A 27,133-nucleotide genomic window follows, 5' to 3' on the forward strand; every position below is an offset into this window, starting at 1 on the left:
GAAGTGGGAGACGCAGAGAAGGCTGCAGTGTGCAGGCTTGCTCCAAAGCCGTAAGGAGACCCAGCGTTTCACCTGCGGAGCTCTCTCGCGTGCACGGGTTGAGATTTTAGACTGACGGGGGCGGTGACCTTGATTGATGTCAGATGCGTGTTTCGTGATGTATTCATAGGTGTGGGCTTCCCACTTCAGGGTATCTGCCTGCTGCATTACCACATGTATCCTTTTGTTCATCGTATTACTGGGTGTACCATACTGTCTTGACTGAAGCTCTTGATCTTTACCAGTGAGGTAGAGTGCTGAAAATGATGACGTCACACCAGGTATTCGTTCTGAAAAATAGTATTATTGTATTAGACTTTTTAATTTGTGATGCTTCACAGAAATTAGAAGAAATATATACGCACCGGTTTTCTTCCTGCTCCCTTTGATTCTGAAATATCTATTGAATTTACACGTGGAGAAGAAACAATCATTTCCATTTTAGGCTGTCGGTGGTCAGCTTGGTTTCAGCTGTGTCGCCTGAAATCTGAATTTCACCTTTTGCTGAACCGCTGCAGATCGATGGGCCCAATCAATCATCGTTTCAGCACGAGCGTCTGCTGCGCAGGTTTGATTTCAGCAGAGCTGCTGAACTTGCAGACGAATATGAGCAAACCAGCTAGGTTCTGTGCCAGTGAGAGGGCTGCAAGGATCACCTCCACTTTGCAGGGCTAAGGCTCTAATGTAGGAACTCAGAATCGGGGGAGTAATCGGGGTGATTATGAGTACTCTTATGAGTATGATGGGAAGAAAATCCCAGTACATGCAGTGGACTAACCAGCACCCACTGTATGTAGTAAAGAAGTAGTTAGAGACCTGAGACTTCATATGATAAGGTCATGTCTTTTTTGTCATATCTTATAACGCCTGGTACTTTTCGGGTTACAAATGACACATTTTCATCAGTGAACACTATCGAGGGATCTCCTGTTCTCTGCTTGGGTCCTCTTGCTTGCACTGCTCTGTGTGTGGTGAGTTTTTAACACGTTTTACATCAGTGTGGTCTTTCTGTTTCATTATAGTGAAAGGTGCCTTTTAAAACATAGTTTATCATTTATCTTCACCTAATACAGTAAAGGATTTACTCTCTGGCCTTCGTGAGGCATGAGGGATGTGGGATAGTCAAATAGGCTGGCTAGGCAAGAGTTAAGTCTCAGTGCGTCATCACGTGGGTACTCCCTGACTTCGGTAAATCCGACTTCATGTAAGGGTTGCGTGTGGCCTCAGTCTTGTCCTCTGTGCATCATGAGTTCTCTTCTGTGTGTGTCAAGAGTAAGTTCCCCTGTGTGTTTCTTGCGTTACCCTTAAAGTCATGGCTGAAAATCATTCTAGCAATGTGAAAAGCCATCCAACCCTAAGGATTAAGGTATGTGAAGTTCAGTTGCATACGTTTTTGCAATGCTCTTTGCTTTAATTACTGTATACAGTAGGGTGTCGCCATCTGCAAATTTAGCATTCAGGGATGTGCTTATTCGCGATTGGGTCTGGTATGGAAGAAGAGCAGAGCAAGAGGAAACCCAGCGGAAGGTTGTTACAGATTAGTTGCACAACAGACCAGGATGATGAGATGAACGCAGTGAGTGAGCCTGTCACTACCCAGCACCCACACGGCGGCGTGGTCTCGTGTTTATGCTGTAACAGACACTCCAGGTTTGCTGTTTGCTGTAAGATTGCGATTACTGTTGTTCGTTACTTTAATGGCCTTTAAGCCAATGCATCGGTCATTTTATTATCATATAAGGGAGGGTTACTTGTGTCTTCCGATCATACATAACGTGATACTGTAGCACGTTGCGCAGCTTCATGGGGGTGCACTAAGCTTTATAGGAGTCTGGCTTTTCGTGACTCTGCACCAGGCCCTTGCAACTGTTGAAACCCTACTCAACTGTCATTTTGTAACTATTGTAAGTTTGCATTACAGTACTGTAATAGTGACAGTTGTGGTTGTGAATGTACGTTTTAAGCACACGTGCCAAGTATGGTAACTTGTGATGTGAGCTCATGTGGGACGTGTCCCTTGTGTGAGTCTTGGTGGAGGATGCAAGACAGGGAGATCCAGGAATTGTCCTGCGTAGTAAAGGACGGTTTTGTATAGTGTTATGGAGAAAATTCCAGTCGGCAAAGCATTCCTGTTGGTAAAAGACCAGATACTTAAGCTTTTGCCGTCTTTATATTAAGGAGTTAAAAGTTGCAATTAATATTGCAGCTTAGAACCACTGCGCAAAAGAACATCTCAATAGTTTTGGACATTTTGATGTGAAGTGTTGTGCACTTACAGTGCTTTTTTTTCTGGAGTCACACTTGCTGCTGTGCATCCGGAGTTTGATTTTGTAGAGTGGGCCTGGACAGGTGCACGTGGGGTTCACTTTTTTGCAGTTTGATTTTAGAAAGCGCTTGTGTGGTGCTGGTAAAGCTCATTGAGTTCAAGCGCAAGTGTCTTTCTCGCTCGGGTGTGTGCACATGAACAGGAAAGGCTGTGTTGTGTGCAAGATTGAGTTGTGATGTCAACCTGAGGAAGAGAGAAAAGGAAGAATGTTTGTCCATTTGGCTGCAGCAGGAGACCAAGCCTCATGTCCAGTTCTTTGATTTCTGCCCGTCGTGTTTTTTGTTGTGGTTCCTTTTGTGATGCAGTTCATGTGACGTGTCACTGGTTGCTGGATCTTGTGCATTGTTTGTGATTTTGCTAAATAATTGTGCTACAAGGGTCTGGCTGCTGTTTTTAATATTTTGATGTCCACGCTGGTGCTCTGTTGTTTGTTCAAAAACCATTTGCAGGGCTGTTTTTCTTCCTGCACTGCCTTGTATTACTCCCAGACCCTTCTGTGCTACTGTACAAATTGTTTCTTGCAATAGCATTACTTAGCCCCCAACACATCCGAAATCAATGGAAATGTTTTCAGTCATGTATTCATTAATAAAGGAAATAATGTTGCAGACCTGTCATTTAACTTCCGAAAACAAATTTGACGTTGCTTTGTTTTTGTCTGAATTTATCTGGTGCTTAAGCCTTTTCTTTATCAGTTGTTTGGCTTTTTTCATTAAGGAAAAAAAAAAACCCTAAATAATGCCAAGCGAAACATTTTTGTTACCTTTTTTACTCCTACTGCACAGATCAGTACAGATGTCCAGTGGGATCTCCACAGTGGTACCGCTGATGGCGGTAGCACCGTGGCTCAAAGAGATCCAGACGGTGAATTCACAGCAGTGTGGTGTCATAGAGCACCACTGGTGCTGTTACTATAACCCGTCACTGAATCTAACTACACTGACATGGATCACGTCTGCAGCTATTTTCCAGTGATAATGATGGGCGGCAGCCATCTTGGTCACACAGGAGCCCTATTGCTAGTTGTGTCCCTCCTGTTGGCATTAGATTTCCCTGTAGGGAGCTTTGAGTCAGTTGGCTTAACAGGTTGTGAACACAAGCAGTCTGTGAAGGACCGCATTTCGCAAGACGGTTTATGACCCATTACAGGCATGCAGACCTGAAGAGGCTTTTAATTGATGACGAAGCCATCGATTGAGCACCGCCGAGGGCAGATTCAGTGAACCAGGGCTCTCTGCAGCCTCCTGGGAGCTTGGTGATGGAGGCGCCTGTCCTCCAGCTGGTGCAGGACGCCTGTTACAGGGCTGTGTATCCCATCATGTGTGAACAGACGAGTGGTTCCAAGGTGCACAGCTCAGAGGAGTCAGCCTCATTCTCCACCATGCGGTCAGGGAGTTTGTATGTGGGAGCTGATGTGAGAAACACAATTACACTACTCCCGAGTGGAGTGACACTACTCCACAATTACACTACTCCCGACTGGAGTGACACTACTCCACAATTACACTACTCCCGACTGGAATGACACTACTCCACAATTACACTACTGAAGTTCAAGTTCAAGTTCAAGTTTATTGTCATTACACTCATATACATGGTATATGGTATAACGAAATGCTATTTAGCTAGCTCTCGGACATAAGCAGTACAAAGAGAGAAAAAAAAACAACAACAACAATACAATTGTGTAGCAAAGGAAAGACGGAGACAACAGGCAGTGTGCAAAAAAACAACAACAGGCAATGTGCAAAAAAACAACAACTCCGACTGGAATGACACTACTCCACAATTACACTACTCCCGACTGGAGTGACACTACTCCACAATTACACTACTCCCGATTGGGTGGGTGTTCATGCTTTATTCATCCCCTGGGCCCTAATTTAAGAAAAACATAGCAACTCGCTGTCGTGGAATCGATCCCCGGTCTCCTGCATGACAGGCTGGGATACTTTCCCCTAGGCGAAGGAGAAAGACAGTGTCTTTGTTTCCTGTTGATTCAGCCTGGAGTGAAGTTGCCTGGCTATCCAGCAAAACTGGGAATGAGAAAAATGCCAGCAGTCTCTAGGTTACTACTCTTCTGAAGCTTGAATACCCAGATAAACTCGCCAGGTGTGATATTATGACATACAAGGATGGTTTTGAGCAGGTTGTTTTTCTTAAGTGTATTTTTTTATTTAAATAAAATAATTTGTGTGAATAAAGTACTATGATCAAGGCTGCTTTTGCACAGAACATCCAAACGAGTAGGAGTGAACTCCTCCTGAACACCAGTTGAAATTCAAGCCCTGAAAAGTGAAGACATTTTTGCTGTGTGTGGAATATTTGATGTTCATAGTTCCTTCCTTCATTGTTTCTGTCAAACTTCTAGCACTCTCTAGGAGGTACTTTTTTTCAACACGTCAATGAAAGTGACTTTTCAAACGGTGGAAGAATTGCTTGGTCATACAGTGAAGCAGTCACAGTTGTCATACAGCACAGTGGCGAAAGCACTTTCTCAGGAATGTTGCTGCTGCTGCTGCAGATGAATTGGGCTGTTGTGAGGATTGTGGCCGGGAGGCTAACCTTTCCTCTGATGGCTCAAGTCACTGTTTCTGTTTGGATCCTCCTCTCAGACTGAGTCATTTACAGCTGTAGGGTGAACCCTTGACCTCCATATCCTTAATCAGGGGATCTCGCCATGGGATGTGGCTTGTGATGGTCTTTTATCCACAATATGCACAGTAACATGTCAGCCTTCTCCTCTAGCCACCAAGGGAAATCGTGAAAGATATTGCATTTTTATATGCAGTAGAAGCATTTCATTGCACTCACGCATATGATAAATTAACTGAACTGTATTAGCAGCCAGTTTGCTTATGGTTTAATCCACGACATCTTAGATTTTATCCAGTTATATAACTGGGCGATTTACTGGGTGCAGTAGCATGCTCACGGATACAGTGGCAGTGCCCAAGTAGGATTGATGTCCTCGGACCACCAGTTACAAGCCCCGTGCTCTGGCCTCTCCTCCACTCTGTTTTCTCCTTTTACAAACAGAAGGACAGAGTGCTAGAGTCCGTCTTTTTTTTTTAAACACGGAAGACTGCAAGATAGCCGTGTACTAACGGAGCAGCGGTGGTTTCCTCCCGCAGTCCCCCGGTTATGTTGAAGGGCTCTTGCAGTCAGGGCGGTGTCGGTAGTGGCTGACGTGTGTGTATTCCCTCGAAGTCCTCGCAGTCTTCTTTGCAGAAGGAATGCAGCGGCGCTCGCATTTCGAAGAGGCTGATAAGGTGAACTCAGCATTTTGTCGCCCACAGAAATCCTGCTCCGGTGAAGGGGGGGGGAGGAGCAGGAAGAGTCTGGCTCAGCAGCTATTAGAGCTTCACCCCTCTGCCCTTCCCCTTTCTCGCAGCGGCTGGGAGTGACTAGACAAACAGATGTGGGAAAGTCACAAAAAACGTGTGTTCTTCAGATTCTGCCGGAGATCTGGAAAGCCACATGACGCTGTCAGATGGACAAGGTGGTTTCTTTCCGCTCTGAAAGTGCACAGAGCCGTGTTTGTGGAAGTCACACCTCCCTATGTTGCGGAGTGCCCTTCGGGGGGCGGGCTGTCTCCAGGAGTTTGTGCCTGCCTGCTTCTAATCAGCAGCCAGCTTCACGGTTAGCAGTGAAGAATTTTTGATTTCCTGTCCCCCCAGCCCCCTCAGCTAAGAGGGCAACCCAAAACTAGGTCTCCAGCAAAAGCTGTTAGGCTTGCAGTCCCTGTGCAGGTTTGATCTAGCCTGCTTCGTGAAATGTGAAGCTTTGCACGGTTAACGTTTATGCAGGTTTAGCTTAGAAGCTGTTTTTCTTGAGGCTGTTTTTCATGCTTGATGCCCTCTGCTTTTCCAGTCCCACTCAAGAAAGTACTGTTTTTGTTTTATTTCACCACGTATAGGAAGTGTAGATCTCTGCAGTATTGCAGCTGGAGTCTGAGGCTCATGGGGGGGCCAGTGTCTCGATCTGCTGAAGGCTCGTTTAAATAGAGCCCTGGACTGGCCGGAAAAGACTGTTTCCAAGGGAATTTTTTTTCTTTTCAGAAAGCAGTGCCATTCTAGATTGAGCTGGAACAAAATCCCTAATAGACCATTAAGTAATTTGCTACTTGGATTGAAGGTAAGCGAGTGTGGTATTATGAAAACTTCCTTGATTTTTTTTGTAATACCTTGAAACCGTTTCGGCATAACCTTTGGCAGTAACCCTTAAATACCCGATTTTTAATACATTGTGTTTAGTCATTGCCTGTATTTTGAGGGAAGAGTTATTTTTACAATGTTAAAAGCTGAATAACTAAGACCTCAATTGAACCAGGAAGCAAGATGTGGCCTGCTAATGCTTATTTTTTTATTCTTCAGCGAGAACACAGTTCTGCTTTACCTAAATAAGTATGTGTGCATAAGGCTTATGGAACAGGAGAATGTGTGGAGTGTTCCAGTGTCTTCTAGGAATCCTCATGGCATTCATTTTTGTTTCGGTGTGATGAAAAGCGTCACGAACTTCTTTCAGCTTTGTTTAACAGAAATGGTTCTTTAAACTTGATCTTTGTCGTCTGTGTACACCGAAAAAGAACTAAAATTGTCTTGGGATGTTTGCAAACAAGCTACAGCATGTAGTAATCGGTATCGATCAAGTAGTTAAAACCTTTTTATACTCTCCTGTTTTCAGTGTCATCCAGTTATGCCATAAAAATAACTTTTATTTCAAATCGGTTCTTACAGACCAAAAGCAGAACCGCATTGCAGAATAGATAAATCAAACATCACTGCTTAGTAGCTGGCCTGCACTTCAAGACACACTCACAGCTTAATGAGAACAGATGTGGAGTTGTGTGGCACATCAAGGTGGGCATGAGAGAAAGATCAAAGATTTGTATTCCTTTATTTTAAAACTGAGTTGTATAAAGCCTTACCATAAACTCAATTATTGTGCTTTCCAGGTGTTTTAATTATTTTAAAAATATTTTTTACCATCGCAATCTAAAAGTTAAATTGTTCCCTTATATGTGTGTCTGTGTGATGGATTAGGATCACGTTGACCCTCTAAGACTGTAAGGTGTCGGACCTTGTTTCTGGATTAGTTGTCCAGATTTAATTTAATGTGCTTCAGGCGGACCCTACGTACCGTAACCTGTTGAGATATTGGACACAATCATTATGTATTGTTGCTTATTTAGTGTTTATTTTACAACATCATATCTGCCTTTAAAATGGAGAGCAATCATTGCATCTTCACTACATGCCAAATGTGCTCATTATCCTCCAAGAAAAGTTATTTAGTATTATGCTTCATGACTATTTAATCTCAGTAGTGATTATTTTTAATCATATGTCCCATATGTGTGGGAAAACTTATGCAACAACTTCCACATTTATTTTTGTGAATATATTTACCCATCCCTTGCTATAAGAATGCTTAATTTATTAATTTAATTTGTTATGCAAAGTTTTGCATTATGAAAAGTTTTTAAGGAATGAGTTACCTTCGTAAACAGAGATGACTTTATAAATGTATCAGTAGTAAACTGTGGGACTGGAATGCGTGTTAAAGTACTGGGGGTCGTGATCAGAATAAGGAGCTATCAGGGACTCTCAAAATGCTAAAAATTCAGCACTTGTGATAAGTGCAAAGCATTTTGCACTCATTTTCAGTTCTAGTGTTTTGAAAAAAGGTTGTTTCCTTCTTTCGAAAGACAAGGTAAAAGGTATGTGGTCTGACAAAACAAAAATGCAGAATGCTGTTTTATAGGTAGACACTTCCACAACTATTGCAGTTGCTCCTTGGCAACAGCTGCCTGTTGTACAAAATCGAGCAAGTTGGCTTTCCTTTCGCTTCCATGAAAAAATAACTTTTGCCACTTTTTTTGAACCCCACCTAATTCTTTATTTTTTTTCTTTATTAACAGAATCGCAAAGCTCTTATTACTGTGTTCAGGAATGTATTGCGCATCTTTTTCATCCCACTAGGTATACGGTCAGTAAGATCAATGGTGTTTAAGTCCCCGATCTTGCCCAAAAATGTGTAGTTTACATGGACGGTGTGTACAGGTTTTTTTTTTTCCTCTCCCCCTTTTTTGAATTAAAACATGCCCCTGTCGCACTTGAGGCACCCATGATAAGATAGAGGTTGAGAGCCACAGGCAGCTCTTGTCTGCGAGGCTGTTACAGTAACATTATCAAGCATGCCTGCTTCATGTGTGGGCTAGCGAAACAAACGCCACAGATGGAATCCAGGCTGATAGCTCTGAGCACATCTGCCCCTGGGTGAACAAATGGACTTGGCAGACTGGGCCTGGCCCATAGGCGGTATTTGACACCCCTCTGTAAGGACAAAGTAGTAACTGAAAATGGGGTGGTATTGTGATGGATTTCAGCGTTGTAATACTGTTCTGGTTGAAGCTGCTGATGGTTGTTCTAAGCTTGTATTGACTTGACCTGGACATGAATGCCCCGTTATTGCAGGTGACTGTGAATGGTGGTTTTCAACATCTGTACCTGGAGATGCCAGTATGTGTTGGGAGATGTCTCGGATGTCTCCTTCGGATTTTCCAGCTCTTTCCCAAACCATTTGTTTCCCAGCTCCAGAGAAGTACAGAAAGCTGCAGTGGAAAGTGGTTAATTGTTTTTCTGTGGGTTCTTTTATAGTCCTCCTTCAGCTTGTAGTGCTGGGTGACCCTTCGCCTGCAGTCATCAAAGAGATCTCTGAACTTATACATGATACTCAGCCATACCATGTGTCTTCAGCATTTTATACCCCAGGGCAATAGTAAAGACCTTCACTGGCCTGTATATAGTTCTATAGGCCTCTGTTTCACTTCCACAGAATTCATTGTGCATTGGAATCCAGATTGTTGTTAGCATTTGTTTAAAGGAAGCCTTAGAGGTGTGTAAAAATTACTATTTTTGTTTAATATTGATGAGATTTAACTTTGCCTTCATTAGTACTATTAAAAATAGTGACTCTTTTCATCCAGACTCACTATCCAGTGCGTTCATCTTTATAGACACGTACCTCTCCCTCCCAGGCATTGGGGTTAGTGAAAAACCCTGCAGTACCCACAGCCGCAGTTGGTAACAGTTTGAGTACGTTAAAAACATGGGGTTGGGTTCCCACAGCCTATTGTACTCAACAGTGCCTAATATAAATTTGCATACGTCTCCCTAAAAATTACAAATATAGTGACATACATTATCGCCAGCAGGCATATCATCCTGCAACTCACAACTGGCAACCCACTGAAGCTCAACAGGTGTGAGCCTGGTCAGTACCTGGATGGGAGTCTCCTGGGAAAAACTAAGGTTGCTGCTGGAAGAGGTGTTAGTGGGGCCAGCAGGGGGCGCTCACCCTGTGGCCTGTGTGGGTCCTAATGTCCCAGTATAGTTACAGGGACACTATACAGTAAAAAGGCGCCGTCTTTCGGATAAGACGTAAACCCGAGGTCCTGACTCTCTGTGGTCATTAATAATCCCAGGGCATTTCTTGAAAAGAGTAGGGGTGTTACACCGGTGTCCTGGCCAAATTTCCCATTGGCCCTTACCATTCATGGCCTCCTAATAATCCCCATCCCATCACTCAGCTCTCCTCCCCACTGAGAGCTGGTGTGTGGGGAGAGTACTGGTGCACTATGGCTGCTGTCACATCATCCAGGTGGGGCTGCACACTGGTGGGGGTGGAGGGGATCCCCATTACCTGTAAAGAGCTTTGAGTGGAGTGTCCTGAAAAGCGCTATGTAAGTGTAAGAAATTCTTTATTATTATTATTATTATTATTATTATTATAGTTTAACATATCAAATCACTCCCTTCACCTCAGTTTGAGGTGTCTGGATTTCTCCTGAATGATGAATGAACCTTACATCACTTTTTTCAAACACTGGGATTCGATTCAGATATTGGATGTTTTTCCTGCTTGTTTGACATGTCACTCCTGAGGACTCTTGACACTTTTTCGTTCGTAGCTGCCTGCTTGCACCACAGGCCCTGATTGACACCTCTGCTTATTGTCCGTATGGATGCCTGTCTGACCCTTCTGGTTTCCTGTTCAAGCTCATCTCATTTCTTGCCCTTTTTGAACAACGTTTTTTCTCATCTTGTGCTGGGAGGCCATGGTTGTGAATAACTCGCATCACAAATGGTAAATAAAAAGACTTGAATCGGAAGCGCTGTGAGAAGCACAGTCCTCGCATGCCCACACCAACGAGAGAGGACTTTCCTCTCTTTCTCACCCCCGAAGAAGGCTCCACAGCCGAGACGTGTTTTCTCTCTTCTCTTTCCAGCAGGGAATAAACCTCTACTTGTTCCTTTGCAGCCTGCGCGTGCTGATGCAGCTGCCCACCTGAACTACTTTGCGAAATGAGCATCTGATTGTCTAGCTTGGTGGTGACACACAAGACTGCATAGAGCCATGAACTGGTGCAGGAGCCGCAGGCTTTATAAATATGTTGGCGGGCAGGATCATGTCCGAGTAAGCGTTCCACAAAGTAGGGTATGTGAGGGGGGGTATGAATAAATCTGTATGTTCAACTGTCCTGTAAACTTTAAGACCGTGGAAGTGTTTGTAAACATGCTTTGCATTCCACAATGTGAATGTGTACCTCTGAAGCATCTTAACAATTGCCATTTTTTAATTAATATTGTTCCAATGAAATTGGGTCTGTGCCAGCGTGATGTTTGGAGGATGTAAATAATGCTAAAAATGCCATTGTTGTGTGTGTTTTTGAATAGTCTTTTTATGGGGAGGAGAAATTGACGGTTGGTAAACCTGATTCACAGAGTGATTACTGTTAGTCACTTCTCAGTCTTGAGACTGCCTCTGGCATTTCAGTAACTGCGCTCTGTCAGTAAGTGACAGCCTAGAAAGGGCTTTTTTGTGATTCTGTGTTAAAAACTGTTCCTTTGCGTTTGTTAAACTGTGTAACGTTTTCCAAATTTCTACTTTGTGACAGAAATTAGTGGATTTTTAGAGCCTGAGTAGCTGAACTTTTCCGAGAGGACTCTAATCTGGGGTAGACCACTCTTGCGGTACAGTTATAGTGGTCTGAACTGGTCATCTGTAGGACAGAAAAGTTCATTTACAAATAAAAGGATCAAGCAAATATTCTTGGAGGATTTTTTTTTTCCAGGAACTTGATACGTCGTCTTAGTTTTCACCCAGTAGCTGTTTGTGGTGTTGAAGCATGGCTGAGCAGCTCTGAACTTCAGTGTGGTGTGTGAGGCCCTGCTGGATATCTGGGGAAAACGCCAGCAGCCCTGAGGGTTTCTGCTGCCAATAATTAGTTCCTTTATTTGTTTAAATGTCTTCAGACTACAAGGCAGTTAGCAGACGTATATGACATTCCTGTTATTGTCCTCTGCCTGATGCGGCACAGCAAGAGTTTGATAAAAAGTCCGTCGCTTTGCTGCAGATATGACTTTGCAGCTTGTCAAAGGCTGTTATGCGTCCGAGAGGAAGACGTATCAGACGCAAAGAACATGGCTGACCGGGCGAGCTGGGGTTTTAGATGGGTGGGATTTAACTCAACTAGGCTCTTTTATTTCAGTAGTATCTCACAGGCACTGACGTATTGTCAGATCTTCGATAGGCTGTCCTCCAGAGTCCTGTTAAACAACCTGTGCATTTTCGAACAGCTGTACCCCGAGATGTAAGAAACAGATTTCAGACCCCTCGTGAGCTCTTCAGAAGAAAGATGGCACAAATGAAGAACTACTTTCAGATTGCTGTCTTCAGGTTTTAAGCGTGGCGTTTGTTAAATTGTAAACTTGTATTGAGCAGTGTGGGCCCGTGTGTTTTTGTTAAAATAATGATCACCAGCTCAAGTATATTCAAGCTCGCAGCGAGTTCAGTCTCTGCCTGGATGTGTTGATTTGCTTTTAGACAATAGCAGTTTGAGTTGCAGGTCAGCACTTCTGTTATGGAAATAAATTTACTGCAGTGGGCTCTTTACTTACTGTATCTTTTTTTGTGTTTATTTTGGTTTTTTGAGGGGGTTTGTGAGCTCTTCTAATCTGTCCGAGGAGAGTGGGCTGAGCATTGAAAGATTTCTTCTGCTGAGGGTTATTTTTGATGAACTTCAAAAGGAATACTTGCAGTGTCTTCAGAATGTGAGGTCTGGCCCCTGTCTCCGAGTGCAAAGCCTCGTCTTTATTAAAATAATGATCATCTGCATATATTCAAGCTCACAGTGAGTTAGTGCTCTTCCAGAGTGATATGATGATCTGCTTTTAGACAATAGCACTTTGAGATTTCCCACAGGGCTATTATCTGTGGGAAGGGCATCATAGTAATTAGTGCTGGTTGTAATTGTGGCAAATTTCACAGTGAACTACAAGCATGAAATATAAAAAATATATATACTGCATTTTTCTTGAGGTAAAAGATCATAAACATGTTACACATAGGAGTGTTCAAAATGGTTCTGTACAGTAAACGATGTTTGGAATACTGATCTGCAGGATGCTGACAGGCAGTACCAATATTACCAAGTCTTTCCTCTTGTTTTCAAGTTGTCTGAATGTTTTTTTAAATACAATTAGGAAGAGCATTACATAGTTGTTAACATTTGTGTAACCTCTTTTGTTCCTTTCCTCATTTCTTTTTTGAAGTTTGAAGGCTAAGGATTGGCTCTCCATTGCGGCAATAGCTGAACCAGTTTTTTTTAGGAATGCGTGTTCTGTGCATTTCTTCATACAGTACATACATGAAATTAGCTGCTCCTGTCTTTGCTCTTGGGGAAAATTAGACTGCAGGTACTGCACATGAACAGATGTTTCTGCTGCGTTCTGTTGCACTTGTGGTGTGCTTTTAGCCCAGCTTCTGTATCTGAAAAATAACAGATCTAGACTCTTATTGATCACTAATAAGTGATCAACCTTTACACTGTCAAAAAAATAGAAAAAAATTGAAAACATTTACTCCACAGTAAAATGTGACATTCTTGTGATAAGTGTAACCATACACCATATATCTAGCACTCAATCCCCCTACTCATATACAGTGGTGTGAAAAAGTGTTTGCCCCCTTCCTGATTTCTTATTTTTTTGCATGTTTGTCACACTGAAATGTTTCAGATCATCAAACAAATTGAAATATTAGACAAAGATAACACAAGTAAACACAAAATGCAGTTTTTAAATGAAGGTTTTTATTATTAAGGGAAAAGAAAATCCAAACCTACATGGCCCTGTGTGAAAAAGTGATTGCCCCCCCTGTTAAAACAAATCAACTGTGGTTTATCACATCTTTGGAAAGCTGAGTTCAATTTCTCTAGCCACACCCAGGCCTGATTACTGCCACACCTGTTCTCAATCAAGAAATCACTTAAATAGGACCTGCCTGACAAAGTGAAGTAGACCAAAAGATCCTCAAAAGCTAGACATCATGCTGCGATCCAAAGAAATTCAGGAACAAATGAGAAACAGAGTAATTGAGATTTATCAGTCTGGAAAAGGTTATAAAGCCATTTCTAAAGCTTTGGGACTCCAGCAAACCACAGTGAGAGCCATTATCCACAAATGGCGAAAACATGGAACAGTGGTGAACCTTCCCAGGAGTGGCCGGCCGACCAAAATTACCCCAAGAGCGCAGCAACGACTCATCCAAGAGGTCAGAAAAAACCCCACAACAACATCCAAAGAACTGCAGGCTTCACTTGCCTCAGTTAAGGTCAGTGTTCATGACTCCACCATAAGAAAGAGACTGGGCTAAAATGGCCTGCAAGGCAGAGTTCCAAGACGAAAACCACTGCTGAGCAAAAAGAACATAAAGGCTCGTCTCAGTTTTGCCGGAAAACATCTTGATGATCCCCAAGACTTTTGGGAAAATACTCTGGACTGACGAGACAAAAGTTGAACTTTCTGGAAGGTGTGTGTCCCATTACATCTGGCGTAAAAGTAACACAGCATTCAGAAAAGGAACATCATACCAACAGTACAATATGGTGGTGGTAGTGTGATGGTCTGGGGCTGTTTTGCTGCTTCAGGACCTGGAAGACTTGTTGTGGTAAATGGAACCATGAATTCTGCTGTCTACCAAAAACTCCTGAAGGAGAATGTCCGGCCATCTGTTCGTGACCTCAAGCTGAAGCGCACTTGGGTTCTGCAGCAGGACAATAATCCAAAACACACCAGCAAGTCCACCTCTGAATGGCTTAAGAAAAACAAAATGAAGACTTTGGAGTGGCCTAGTCAAAGTCCTGACCTGAATCCGATTGAGATATTGTGGCATGACCTTAAAAAAGCGGTTAAGGCTCAAAAACCCTCCAATGTGGCTGAATTACAACAATTCTGCAAAGATGAGTGGGCCAAAATTCCTCCACAGCGCTGTAAAAGACTCATTGCCAGTTATCGCAAACGCTTGTTTGCAGTTGTTGCTGCTAAGGGTGGCCCAACCAGTTATTAGGTTTAGGGGGCAATCACTTTTTCACACGGGGCCATGTAGGTTTGGATTTTTTTTTTCCCTTAATAATAAAAACCTTCATTTAAAAACTGCATTTTGTGTTTACTTGTGTTATCTTTGTCTAATATTTCAATTTGTTTGATGATCTGAAACATTTCAGTGTGACAAACATGCAAAAAAAATAAGAAATCAGGAAGGGGGCAAACACTTTTTCACACCACTGTAGATCTGGTGTCTTAAACACAGCTGTTTGAGATGTTTAGCAGAAAAAGGGATCACTCTGCCATGTCTGAATGGATACGTTTATACCCAGAATGTAAACTTGGACAGAAGTCTATGTTCTATTTTTGTCTTCCTCTAAAGGAAGCTTGAAAATAGCGGGGGTTAAAATAAGAAACTGTTGCATGTTTGAAGTCTTCTGTCCAGCGTTGAGCTCTCATTTATAATGTTTTCTTTTTTTTTCAGTGAGACTCATTTGATTAATTGCATGGCATATAGAGACTATCAGGTGTGTTTGTTACAGTAACACTGGTGTATTGTACAAAGCCAGGAAAAACTAAAAAACAGCTGTAGAGCTTTTCGGCCTGTTGTCCTGTGAACCAAAGCTGGAGGAAAGTAGGCTACACCACAGAAACACATTTTTTTTTGCCTTTTTTTAGTTGTATAACGAGACTTTCTGCTGATTCAGAAGTGAATTCCTCATTGAGCCTAGGAAGGCATGCTCATTTTAACTGTGGCTTTAAGATTAGAGTGGCATGTTGAGTTAAGGCAGTTTTTTTTTATCATAAACTGATTAATTTGTTTTATAGCACTAGTTTTTGTTGGTATTTTCTGTAGGGAAGTTTTGAATAGCGTGCATCTGGTGATAGTGTGAAACCATTTCTTTCTAAAACTTGTGTAGTTTATAGTCTTTATTTGTGCCAAGAGAACAAAGTTATCCTTTTCCAAAGGATTAGACAGAATGAAAGGTCAGCAAAAAAAAACTTGGGATGTACACAGTTGCAGTAGTTGTTTTTTTAAGATAATTTAAAAAATAATTTTCAGCTGGATTTGTACTTTGCCACAGTACTTAATGTTTGCCCCCCCCCCACTTAGTGCCGCACTCAAAATACAGTGCAAAGTTTTAGTGGGTTACTGAGTAAGGAGTTTCACATGTGATTGATATACCCATACCTTAACTTCACCAGGGCGGAACTGACATTCGACACGTTACCATTTGTATAATCGCTCTCTGCCTTTTGAACTTTTGAAATTATAACGGGGGTTTTATGTGTGCCCTCGAAATGTTTACAAACTTCAGAGACTCTTCCCAGCTGTGATTGACTAAAACAAAATGAGATTAAGGCCCCTTGATTTGCCCTTGTTGGCTGTGGCTCCGAGGCCTGTCAGATTTGCTCTGCACTGTCGTCTGTGTCCTCTTCCCGCGCACTGCGGAGAGCCGCGCACTGCGGAGTCCTCCCTGTGGACACTGCGTTGGCGCCGTGTGGCATCACAGCTCTTCTTGAACTGTGCCGAGTTCCCTGCTGTGCAGCCCGGCACCTGACTGGCCCTCGTTAGGCTCCGTCCGGTTCTGCTTCTCGGGTCTTTACATGTTATTTAAAGGGAAACTGCAACGCTATTTTTTATATTCTGGGAGTAGAAGGAATGAGCATTGTTGAGTGCATTTCAAACCACAGTAAAAGTAAAATGTCCACATGTTCACAGTAATGTGTAAACCTCCAATTAACATGACAAAATAGGTTAGATTTCCAGGTATGCACAGCTCCATGTTCTGCGGTTCAGGACATGGCTGCACAAAGCTTTCTCTGACATGTTGAAGCCTTATTGCTTTGTGAACAAGCATGCTTGAGAACCTAAAACATGATATATGTAAAAAATACAATTTGATCACATAATTACTTCATTACCTCTGGTAGTTAAATGTTTTTTTTTCTCTTGTACATGATTCTGATCCTCTTGTTGTATTTGTAAATTCTATATGTTTAATACAATTTAAAAAAAAAAAGCATGCTTGAGAACACATCTCTCTTAATCCAATAGAAACAGTGCTTTCGGTTTCGAGACAGCTTTGCCAGCAAATACTACTTAACTCCACAAGCAGATCATGTTGGAACATTTCTGCCGTGAAGTGTCTGCTGCACAACGTGTCCTTGTTCATTCTTACGTTACATTAGTCATCCCAGTGACCAGTGAGCAGGAACGTTGCATCACGTCACGATTTGTGGGAACTCAAATGCGAGTTTGAGACGTGGAATTGCAGTACTTTCACGAAGTTCACGAGTTTGGGCTTATTTTGAAATGTCATTTTTTTTCTGTAACGTCAATGAATTTATTTTGTTACCGAGATTTAGTAACCGGTAGTCAGTTTCCTTTGGCTCATTCATAGGTAGAGGAGTAGGTCAGCTGACTGACATTATCGTACAGTCATGTTGTAATTAGCTGTAGGTTATTAACTACTGTAATTTGTTGAAGGTCTGATCAAATTCGAATTCTGCTTTACCATCGGAGAATTATCCTGTATTATCATCAAATGAAATTGCTGAAGTTCATCAGGGATAGTGCATCATCAGTCTGTGCCTTGGCCAAAACCATCCTGCAGTGTGAATGTCCTTTCTGTTCAGTATGGGAAGATACCTTAATATATGTATATGCATGTTTTTGAATATTGCTTAACATGATTTCTGAAAAGGATAAGTGAATACTTTTCTCTTTGGATTATCTGCATAAAATAAACTTTTCATTCCTATAAATTATCTTTCCAAAAAAAAAGGACAGTTGTAAAATAGAAAAAGAGATTAAGGCCCTTTGTAGGTCGGTGTAGCGAGGAAACAGATCTGTGAGAAAGAAAAATGGTGAAACTGACACTGCAACCATCTTAACTGTGTTGTGTTTGCAATACTAGAACGAAACATTAAGTGTTGTTGAAACTTGAGAATAAAGTTGAGGCCATTCTGAATTGTTGATGCTAGTAGTCTATAAAGAGTGTGAGTCGGGAATGAGCCCTCCAACTTAACTGTCTGTGTACATCGTACCGAGCAAACTGTTTCCAGCTAGTTCAAAGACTGAGATTGTTAGATAATGTGCGTACCAGAGTTTTAAACAATTATTAATTACATTAAGTGAATTATAAGTACTGTGTGTGAGTCAGAAGCCATAAAAAGATCTTTATCTTTCAATTAGGCTTGTAGAAGTAAGTGTCCCTGTGGATGTGGTTTCATTTAGAATATGAACCTTTCTTTGGCAGATGAAGAGGTAATGAGGTTGAGTACAATTTGAATTTGGTTGCCTATATGTTTAAAAGACCTATTTTTAAAATTCCACGCTGACTTTGCGAACTTTGTCGTAAACATCCAGAAGCATATGTACAGTGCAGTCCATAAGTATTTGGACAGTGACACAGTTTGTCTTGTTTTGGCTCTGTACTCCCCTACACTTACTTTTGGTCCCCTGAAATGGGGGGACTATATACAAAAAGGGCAGATTCCTATATGGTTCATCCAATATAGACGTAAATCCCCTCGAATTATAGCCGACATTCTGCACTTGACCCCCATAGTCATTGTTTCATTGCAAAGCCAGTGTGCTGGAGTACAGAGCCAAAACAACACAAACTGTGTCCAGATGCTTATGGACTGCACTGTACTTCTCGCCTGTGGATGGAGGCGATAGCCCCCGAGTGAGCTCAGCTTCCTCATCTCCGTGGCAGAGCGGAAGGAAGGGTGTTGATATTTAGATGCTTTGTAGGTGAACATTTCTTTGAAAGCAGTTAAAATAACCTTTTTTTTTCTTGTTTTCCTTATTTGTCGCATAAATCGGGTCCCCCCACGCTTTTCAGGACCCAGGGAAGTTTGTGCAGCAGGCCTTGATCAGTCTTGCGCTGTGTTTTACAGAAGATGCCTGAGCGCTGGGAGGAGTGCTGCCGCCACTGAGACCTCACACTGCGGAAAAGAGCGATCGGTCCTGACCTGGCAGTACACGAATGGCCCAGGCAAGCCAGCAGATTGACATCCAGGTTTTGCATGACCTGCGCCAGAAGTTCCCTGAAGTACCCGAGGGTGTCGTGTCCCAGTGTATACTGCAGGTGAGCGAGCACTTTGTCACTGTTGGGCTAGTCTCGTAGTTGTGGTGAGTTTTTTTTTTTCAATGCCATTGGAAGCTGAGGGCAAAGATTTTCACACGTGTACCGTATTTCCTTTCCTCCCCTAGAACAACAACAATTTGGATGCCTGTTGCGAGTTCCTGTCCCAGGTGAGCACGGCGTACCTGTACGGCGAGGGGAATCTGCACTTCTCGGACGACTCCAGCCTCGCGGGACTTCGCAATCACATGACCCAGCTGAACCTGGGGCTGCCGTCTCAGAATGCGCATCAGCCCTTGCTGCGGGACGGGGCGAGAATGAACGGCAGCAGAACTCTGGCCCACAGCCTCAGCGACGGGCCCCTTCAGGCAGGACAGCCCAACAGCGAGTTCTTCCAGCAGGAGCCCCAGTCGGCCCCCGTGCAGGTGCCCTCCGGCCTAAGCGTCTTCGGTGTCATGGACACGACGCGGAACCCGCAGCCGCCTCAGCACCTCGGACTGTACCAGTTGGGTGGCAAAGGACACTCCATGGGCTCTCAGCAGGCACCCCGATTTAACCCCATCACCGTGACGCTGGCCCCTAATATTCAGACTGGCCGGAACACTCCCACCTCTTTGCACATACATGGCGGGCCGCAGCCTGGCCTGAACAGCCCACAGGGTAACTCTATCTATATTAGGCCTTACGTTACTCAGTCTGGTACAAGCCGCCAGTCGCAGCAGCAGCAGGCAGGTTGGCCTCCGCATGGCCCCAGTTCTCAGCAGCAACAGGTCTACCAGATCTCCCACCCTTCACAGCTATCTGGCACATGGACTGTCCCGTCGCAGTACAGCTCCTCACATACCTCATCGCACCAGTCGCAGGCCCACCAGACGTCTCACGTCTACATGCCCATCAGCTCACCCACGACTCCTCAAGCACCGTCCTTCTTCCAGGCTCCCCCTGGAGGCCAGCCCTCCTCCTCCTCCTCCTGCACTTCCTCTAACGCGTCCTCTTCCTGCGCTCCGGGCCCTTCGTCCTTCAGCCAGTACAACATACAGAACATCTCCACTGGGCCGCGCAAGAACCAGATCGAGATCAAACTTGAATCGCCCCAGCGGAGCAACTCGACCACCACCACGGCCGTGCTGCGCTCCGGTGGAGGGGCGGGGGCGGGCTGCGGGCCCCGGGCCTCCCCCGCCGCCCCCTCCCCTTCCTCTTGCTCGGCGGCCTCTGGTTCCTCGTCGGTCACGGCCCCCCTGTCCATCTGCGGCCCCTCCCTGAGTCGCAGCCAGCCCACCGTGTACATCGCCGCCAGCCCGCCTCCCGCCTCCACGGCGGGCCCCGACGAGGCCGTGATGGCTGGCTCCGGCTCCCGCTCCCAGCCCAAGTTCTACATTTCGGCCAACGCGGCGGGGGACGACCCCGGCGGCCGCAACCCGCCCACCCTCTACATCTCGGCCAACCCCCCGCTGCAGGGCCCCGCGGGGCCAAGGACCTTGACGGGCCAGGTGAGCATGGGCCCCGCTTACATCCACCACCACCCCCCCAAGTCTCGGGCCTCCGTGGGCGGCTGCGCCACCGCCACCTCCCCCCGCGTGGTGGTCACCCAGCCCAACACCAAGTACACCTTTAAAATCACCGTCTCCCCCAACAAGCCGCCGGCCGTTTCCCCGGGGGTCGTGTCTCCCACCTTCGAGCCCACCAACCTCCTCAGCCTGCCGTCGGATCACTTCGCCGAGCCGGAGGCCCACCATCTCTCGGACCCGCTCTCCGCGCACCGGGACAGGCCCAGCGAGGTCCGGCGGCTCAGCATGGGCTCGGACGACGCGGCCTACACGCAAGGTAGGAGCCGCCGGCCGGCTGTCTCAACGTCTGGGGGCATCGTGCCTCACGGGGGGGGGGGCGCGCTTTGCCAAGGAGTAGCAGTGCGAAATGTGAAAATCTTCTTCAGGATAGTACTGAATTAACAAGTAGTACAGGTGGGGAGCTGCGTCAGCATGTGTAGGCTGCAAAGGAACAAGTAACAGGTTTATTCCATACTGAAAAAAAGAAGAAAGAAAACGCATTGTTTCGGCATGGAATAAACCTATTACTTGTTCCTGTATTAAAAAGGCTTGGCTTGAATATCAGAAGACCATTATTTAATGAGCAACCTAACTCTTTTTCTTTACTTACCTACAAATAAACCTATAAATTAACAAGATTTTTTTGCCTTTTTAGTTTTTAAGACTGAAAGGCGGGTATTTACAGCTAGGATGAGTTGTGAAATTACATCTCATTTGATTTTTGAATACTGTACGCAGTACTCTTATTAGCAATAGCGAGAGCATTTTATTCTCTTTGCTTTTTGCTCTAAAAACTCTTAAAGAAAAACTTGAATATTTCAAATTCACTTGAATTTTAAATGCGAGGTCAGTGTCTTCCTTAGCTGTTTGAGGAGGAAAAACATCCAAGTAGTACATCAAGAAATGTGGGCCCACAGTAGGTAATAAACATCATCCCTATACCCGTCTGTAAGGCAAGCTGGAGTACTACAGTAGCTCGTGCCGTCAGAGCTGCAGGCTTTTCAACGGTTTGTGAAGTTTTACCTCTGCAGTTTTCTGTCTTTTTTCATCTGTGGTTTTGTGTCTGTCATGCTTAGCTTTTGGTCAGTTCTGCGTCTTGATTAAGCTGAAGCACCCATTGACGGATTCGGCTGTTTTAAAGCAGTTTTCTTTCACATCTGTCTGCCTGAAGGTGCCTTAATTTGCACTTTTATATTTTTATATTTGAAGGTTGAGTTAGCTTTGATTTAGACAGGCTTAAGCTGTTTTCTGTCGAAGTTGCCACTTTTTTTCATCCACACACTTAGCAAACAAATCTAGTACGGTGGGAAACAGCTGTTTTGTTAAAACCTTACTGGCTTCTAGAATTACTGCATTTTCATAACAGCTTAGTCTTTTGATAAGTAACATTTTTAGGTTCAACTAAACAGGCCACTTGGTCAGGTTCCCCTTGCTTTGTTATAAATAATGCAAACAAGATGAATATTAATCGCTCAAAATCTCTTAACAGGCCACCCACTGGTCACCACCAGGTGGCCCCCACCTCAGAAACCAGCTTCTTGGCATCTCCCAGTATAATCCATGAAGTTCACAGCTAGAAATTTGGTTTGCAAGTCGCCACTAATAAAGTACGTGGATGTGCTGTGATGTTGGAGAAGTAAACCGATGTATTAACTTACAAGATACCAGACCTCTCTTCAGTTGCCTGAGTCAAAAGAGCAGAGGCACAGCACTTCCTTTTTTGGAGTTTTGACTGGATAACTTGTGATTCAAGTTCCCCGTCTCGTTCCTGCTGCAGTGACTGCTGTGTGGTTGGGCTCAGATGCCAGCTCCCACTCTTTCCATGTCTGCTCGCATAGGGAGTCATTCAGTGTCGAAGCCATTCACTGCCGAGTCATGTTGCTCAGAGTTCTGCAAGTTTTAATTTATGTTCGGAAGAAGCTTGATTCTAGTGCTCTACGTTACAACGAAAGCTAGCAGCGTTTCCAATCACTGTGGGTTGGAAATCCAAAACTGAATCATTCCAGATGGTTCCCTTATCTCTGAAATGGGCTTGCTGCTGATTTCTGCACAACTGCTTCATGTTGTTTCCACTTCCATGCAGAGAGCACTGTTAATCCCTTTAACTGCAGAGCTCTCCAGAAAGAAAGCTGGAAATATTTACAAGCTCGGGTTTTTTTCCCCTTTAATTTCCAGAGTTTGTCTGCAGCCTTGAGGAGCTCATTACTAATGATAGCATGTGTCTCTGTTTCATCATAGAAGGGTATTTCTGTTGTTACCTACCAGAAATCGGGGAAAAAAATCAAAATCTTATGCAAGTGCTTTTGTTCATACGCTGTTCAATAGCTCTTAAGTTGTCAGTGTGAAAACTTCAAACACCTATAATCCTTTGATAAACTAGTTCTACCTTTGTGAACCTCACGAATAGCCAGTTTAATGATCTTGTGCTTGAAAGACTGTCATTGCTGAAAGATGTATTATTAACACACAGGCTGTGTAATAATGTAGGCCTTATTTATTTTATAAGGGGCTGTTAAGGTTACAGTTGAAAGTGAAGTGCATTGACTCATAGCATATTGACTCATATGCTGTGACTGTAGCTTTCCTTTCCTCATGGGAGAAACAGACTCCAAAAGTAGTGAAAAGTTTGTGTAAGAACACTCATTCTGAGAGAGTTACTTATTTCTGTATATATATGCAAAACGTAAAAATGTTAATTAACCTTAAGGTGTTTGAATAATTTGAACATTTGCTTTAATAATTTTTGAAACGAGGATTGTGAAATTTAGTTTTACAGATGAAGATGCCTGTTCCTTTAGACATTGGGTGGAACACGTATTTCTATGGGAATTTCTAACCTTAACCCTTGGATATAGAGCGCTGTATTAATGTAACCCTCTAAGTGCAGTAACAATAATTTGCTGTGTTTACATGGATTATAAGTTGACTTCTATTGCATTTGCTTATTATTTGCACTCCGATTATAAACTTGTGTACATTTTAGACCGTTTTGGAACTCAAAAGTGATTATGGTGTTCTCACTTAGTAAAGAGTCCCATATGTCAAGCAAGATTAGGGTTGATTTCACAACAGTTATTAAGTAACACTTGTCGAGTGCTGAGGTGAAACTTTGTAAAAAAAAAATGTAGCATCAGGTTAAGAACGGAAGTTTGAACTGTTAAACAGCAACCCTTCGGAGACCAGGTGGAGTTCTCTTGTCGCGAATGGGTGAGCCTCTTCGTTCACCGTTTGCCCTGCCCTGCCCTGCCCTGCAGCTTTATTGATACACCAGAAGGCCCGGATGGAGCGGCTATGGCACGAGCTGGAGCTGAAGAAGAAGAAGCTGGAGAAGCTAAAAGCGGAGGTCAACGAGATGGAGAGCGACCTCACCCGGCGGCGCCTGCAGAGATCGAACTCTGTCTGTCAGGTCCCCTCGGTAAGTCCCAGCCGCAGGAGGCCCAGGATTAGGCACGCTGCACGTGTGGCAGGAGAGATCTGTGCTGTCGGGAGACTGCAGAAGTGTCACGCTCGGCGTCGTTTCATGATAAACGTTCAGATGTTGGGTGGGAAGACGCTCACAAAAGATTTTTCTACTGCATCACCGCGGTCTGCCAGCCTCTGAAACAGCATGTACACAGAGTGCCTCGGCCTCCTGTGTTCTTCTGTATGGAGTCGTCTTTCCAGCAGTTTAAGTACGAAGCTTCAGTATGTGTTTCTGTTAATGGGTGCCGCAGCGTTTCGTACTTGGGGCGTTACTTGCCAGTGGTTAAAGACGGGAGACGAGCTGTGAAAATCTGGATTTTCATCAACACAAGGTGTGTGTTCGGTACAATCCAGCCATGTGCTATGTGGAGAAAAAAGCACGCATCTAAAGGTTTTTAGAAGAATTTAATAATGTAAGAACATTTACAAATAAGTGGGGGGGGGGGGGGCATTTGGCCCATCTAGAACATTTTTTATAGCAGCTAATGGATCCGAGGATCTCTTTGGGACATTTCTAAAAGAAGCAGGGCACCAGTTTAATAATGTGGCTGGGTTGCTTTTTCCATATTTTGCGGACCATAATTATACTCGGTATTCTCAAGGAGATATTGGTAGTTTTTTTGTGCACTTTTAACATGACATTCTTGATTTAAAATGTGCACTTTAACAATGTAAATGTCTCCACCCATGTTTTGCCCTTTTACTGCTTCCCCACACGAGGAAGGGGTTGGGGTTAGGGTTGGGTTATTTTGCGTGCGTAGCCTCTTCAGCCTTGGTGTTTTCCATCTTATTTACCCAAAGCCCTGCACTTCTCTGCACGCCGTCTGCCCAGATCTCCCCAGGCCTTCAGTTTGGTCAGCGTCTTTTGGAATTTATTTTTGCAGCTTCTTCTGTTTTGCTGCACCACCTAGTTTGGTTATTGTTTGTGAACTTGACCAGTTGGATCTAATCGAATGTGGATAATGGATATAAATCATATAGAGTCATGATCCCAATATAGACTCCAGTACTCATATCACCTCAATGTGAGCATTTATCCCTAAAAATGCTGTTTTTAAAGTATGAAAAATTTAAAAATGGAATGGTGTTTTGTTATGCAGTGGAGTTAACTTTGTTTTTTTTTGTCTTTTAAGCTTGAGGAAATGCAGCAGTTAAGATGCAAGAACAGGATGCTGCAAATTGATATAGACTGCTTAACCAAAGAAATTGATCTCCTTCAAACAAGAGGTTCGTTTTCTTTAAACTTCTATGAAATAACGGTATTTGCTCTCTATTTCTCAGTTCTTTGTGTAGCGATGAGTTAAATGGAAATTAATGTTCGGCTATTAATAAGATCCTCAACAAGCAAGTTTAGTTGGAAACAAAAGTACATTTTAAACATTTATGATTTCGAATAGTGAGTGTTTGAAATGAGAGTTCTGTGTATTGTAGGTACTTCTATTGTAATGTGAACAGCAGTTGCTTCCTGAATTGTATCCTGTTGGTTGGTAGCAAGGGATTTATGGTCCTGTTGGCAGCACTTCACATGCGCACACATCATTGTGTGTACTGGCCAAGTGGCCCTCAGGAATACCCAACAGTGGCGCACACAACACATGACGTGCGTTTAGAGCAATAGCAGGAATCATTTCTGTTCATTCTGTGCGCTGGAAGAAGTGTGAAATTCTCGTTTTAGTTTCTGTGAAGTTATGGCTTGGCCTTTCTGTGTGATCAGATTTTACTAGAAGATGTTTTTATTGCATGTCCCTCTGTAGATTTTTCTGTTGCATAATTATTAAGCACTGGTTTCACACATCCTAGTTAGCGCAAATCCTGCACGCTTTAATAATTTTACTCTCAGATGATTGATGCTAATGCCACATTTATCTGTAATCTGTAAGTTTTTTTTTTTAAATAAAGAGGACTTTAGTTCTAGTGGTGTGAAGAAAACGATTTGAAACCTGTTTTACATTGTTACAGGACCACACTTCAATCCAAGTGCTATTCATAACTTTTATGACAACATTGGATTCCTAGGTCCAGTTCCACCCAAACCCAAAGGTACTTCAAATGTTGGTAAGTTGAACTCTTGGATGTTTTTCTTAAATTTCTTAAGTTATATGTATAATCTGTATCCTCTTCTGCACAGGATGATGACGTGAACTTTTTCCAAAGGTATGATTATTCAGGAGAAAATACATGTTGAAAAAATTTGGAGCCAGTTTCTTACCCACTGAAGCTCAGCAGGTGTGAGCCTGGCCAGTACCTGGACGGGAGACCTCCTGGGAAAAACCAAGGTTGCTGCTGGAAGAGGTGTTAGTGGGGGCAGCAGGGGGCGCTCACCCTCTGGTCCGTGTGGGTCCTAATGCCCCAGTATAGTGACGGGGACACTGTACTGTAAAAAGGCGCCATCCTTCGGATGAGACGTAAAACCGAGGTCCTGACTCTCTTTGGTCATTAAAAATCCCAGGGTGTTTCTCGAAAAGAGTAGGGGTGTAACCCTGGCGTCCTGGCCAAATTTCCCATTGGCCCTTACCAATCATGGCCTCCTAATAATCCCCCTCTATGAACTGGCTTCATCACTCTGCTCTCCTCCCCACTGAGAGCTGGTGTGTGGTGAGCAGACTGGCGCACTATGGCTGCTGTCACACCATCTAGGTGGATAATGCACACTGGTGGTGGTGGAGGGGATGCCCATTACCTGTAAAGCGCTTTGAGTGGAGTGTCCAGAAAAAGTGCTATATAAGTAAGCAATTATTAATTATTATTATTATTATTACCTGTCTCAAAGTTTCTGAAAGTATTTCGCAGCATTTATTTTGGCTTCTAAACTAGAAGTTATGCGGCTACACAATTTCCACTACTTAAACAAGGAGAATCATTTTCACTGTATGAATGTAGACATTTGGGTTTAAATCAGAATATTTGCATGTATGTTTTCTTGTACTAGTTGATTTTTGTCATTTTTAATTTCTTTTCAGTAAATATTCTATCTTGAATAGATGTTTTGGCCAATTGCAAAGCTTATAGGTAGATGAATTCTCGCGTCAAAAATAACAGTCCTTACACAAACACATAATGTGCTGTCCCACCTACAGTTGACAATATTAAATATAACAAATTATGTTCTACTAGTGTAGCACACTACTGCTTATAATGTCATCACTATCTACCATATCTAAGTCTGAGCTCAGTTTTGTAAAATGAAATTAAGTATTTCTAATACAAATACTCATGGTGGGGATAAAGTTTTTTTTGTTTTCATAAAGTTTCTGATTAGTGTGGCATTTT

At 43.4% G+C, this 27,133-nt stretch overlaps 1 protein-coding gene across 3 annotated transcripts in view; it reads left to right on the forward strand.

Moving 5' to 3' along the window:
- Nucleotides 1–27,133, forward strand: part of tab2 (TGF-beta activated kinase 1 (MAP3K7) binding protein 2) — a 58,722-nt gene that overhangs the window by 27,994 nt on the left and 3,595 nt on the right. For all 3 annotated transcript variants that reach the window (XM_088908799.1, XM_088908801.1, XM_088908802.1), the window contains 5 exons: nt 18,667–18,857; nt 18,983–20,678; nt 23,656–23,816; nt 24,997–25,090; nt 25,823–25,918. In XM_088908799.1, coding sequence (XP_088764925.1) covers nt 18,756–18,857; nt 18,983–20,678; nt 23,656–23,816; nt 24,997–25,090; nt 25,823–25,918 — 2,149 coding nt within the window. In that variant the 5' untranslated portion in view covers nt 18,667–18,755. The remainder of the gene's footprint in view (nt 1–18,666; nt 18,858–18,982; nt 20,679–23,655; nt 23,817–24,996; nt 25,091–25,822; nt 25,919–27,133) is intronic.

Source organism: Atractosteus spatula, chromosome 2 (genome assembly GCF_055471065.1).
Source record: "Atractosteus spatula isolate fAtrSpa1 chromosome 2, fAtrSpa1.hap1, whole genome shotgun sequence".
In the NCBI taxonomy this organism is placed as follows: Eukaryota; Metazoa; Chordata; class Actinopteri; order Semionotiformes; family Lepisosteidae; genus Atractosteus; species Atractosteus spatula.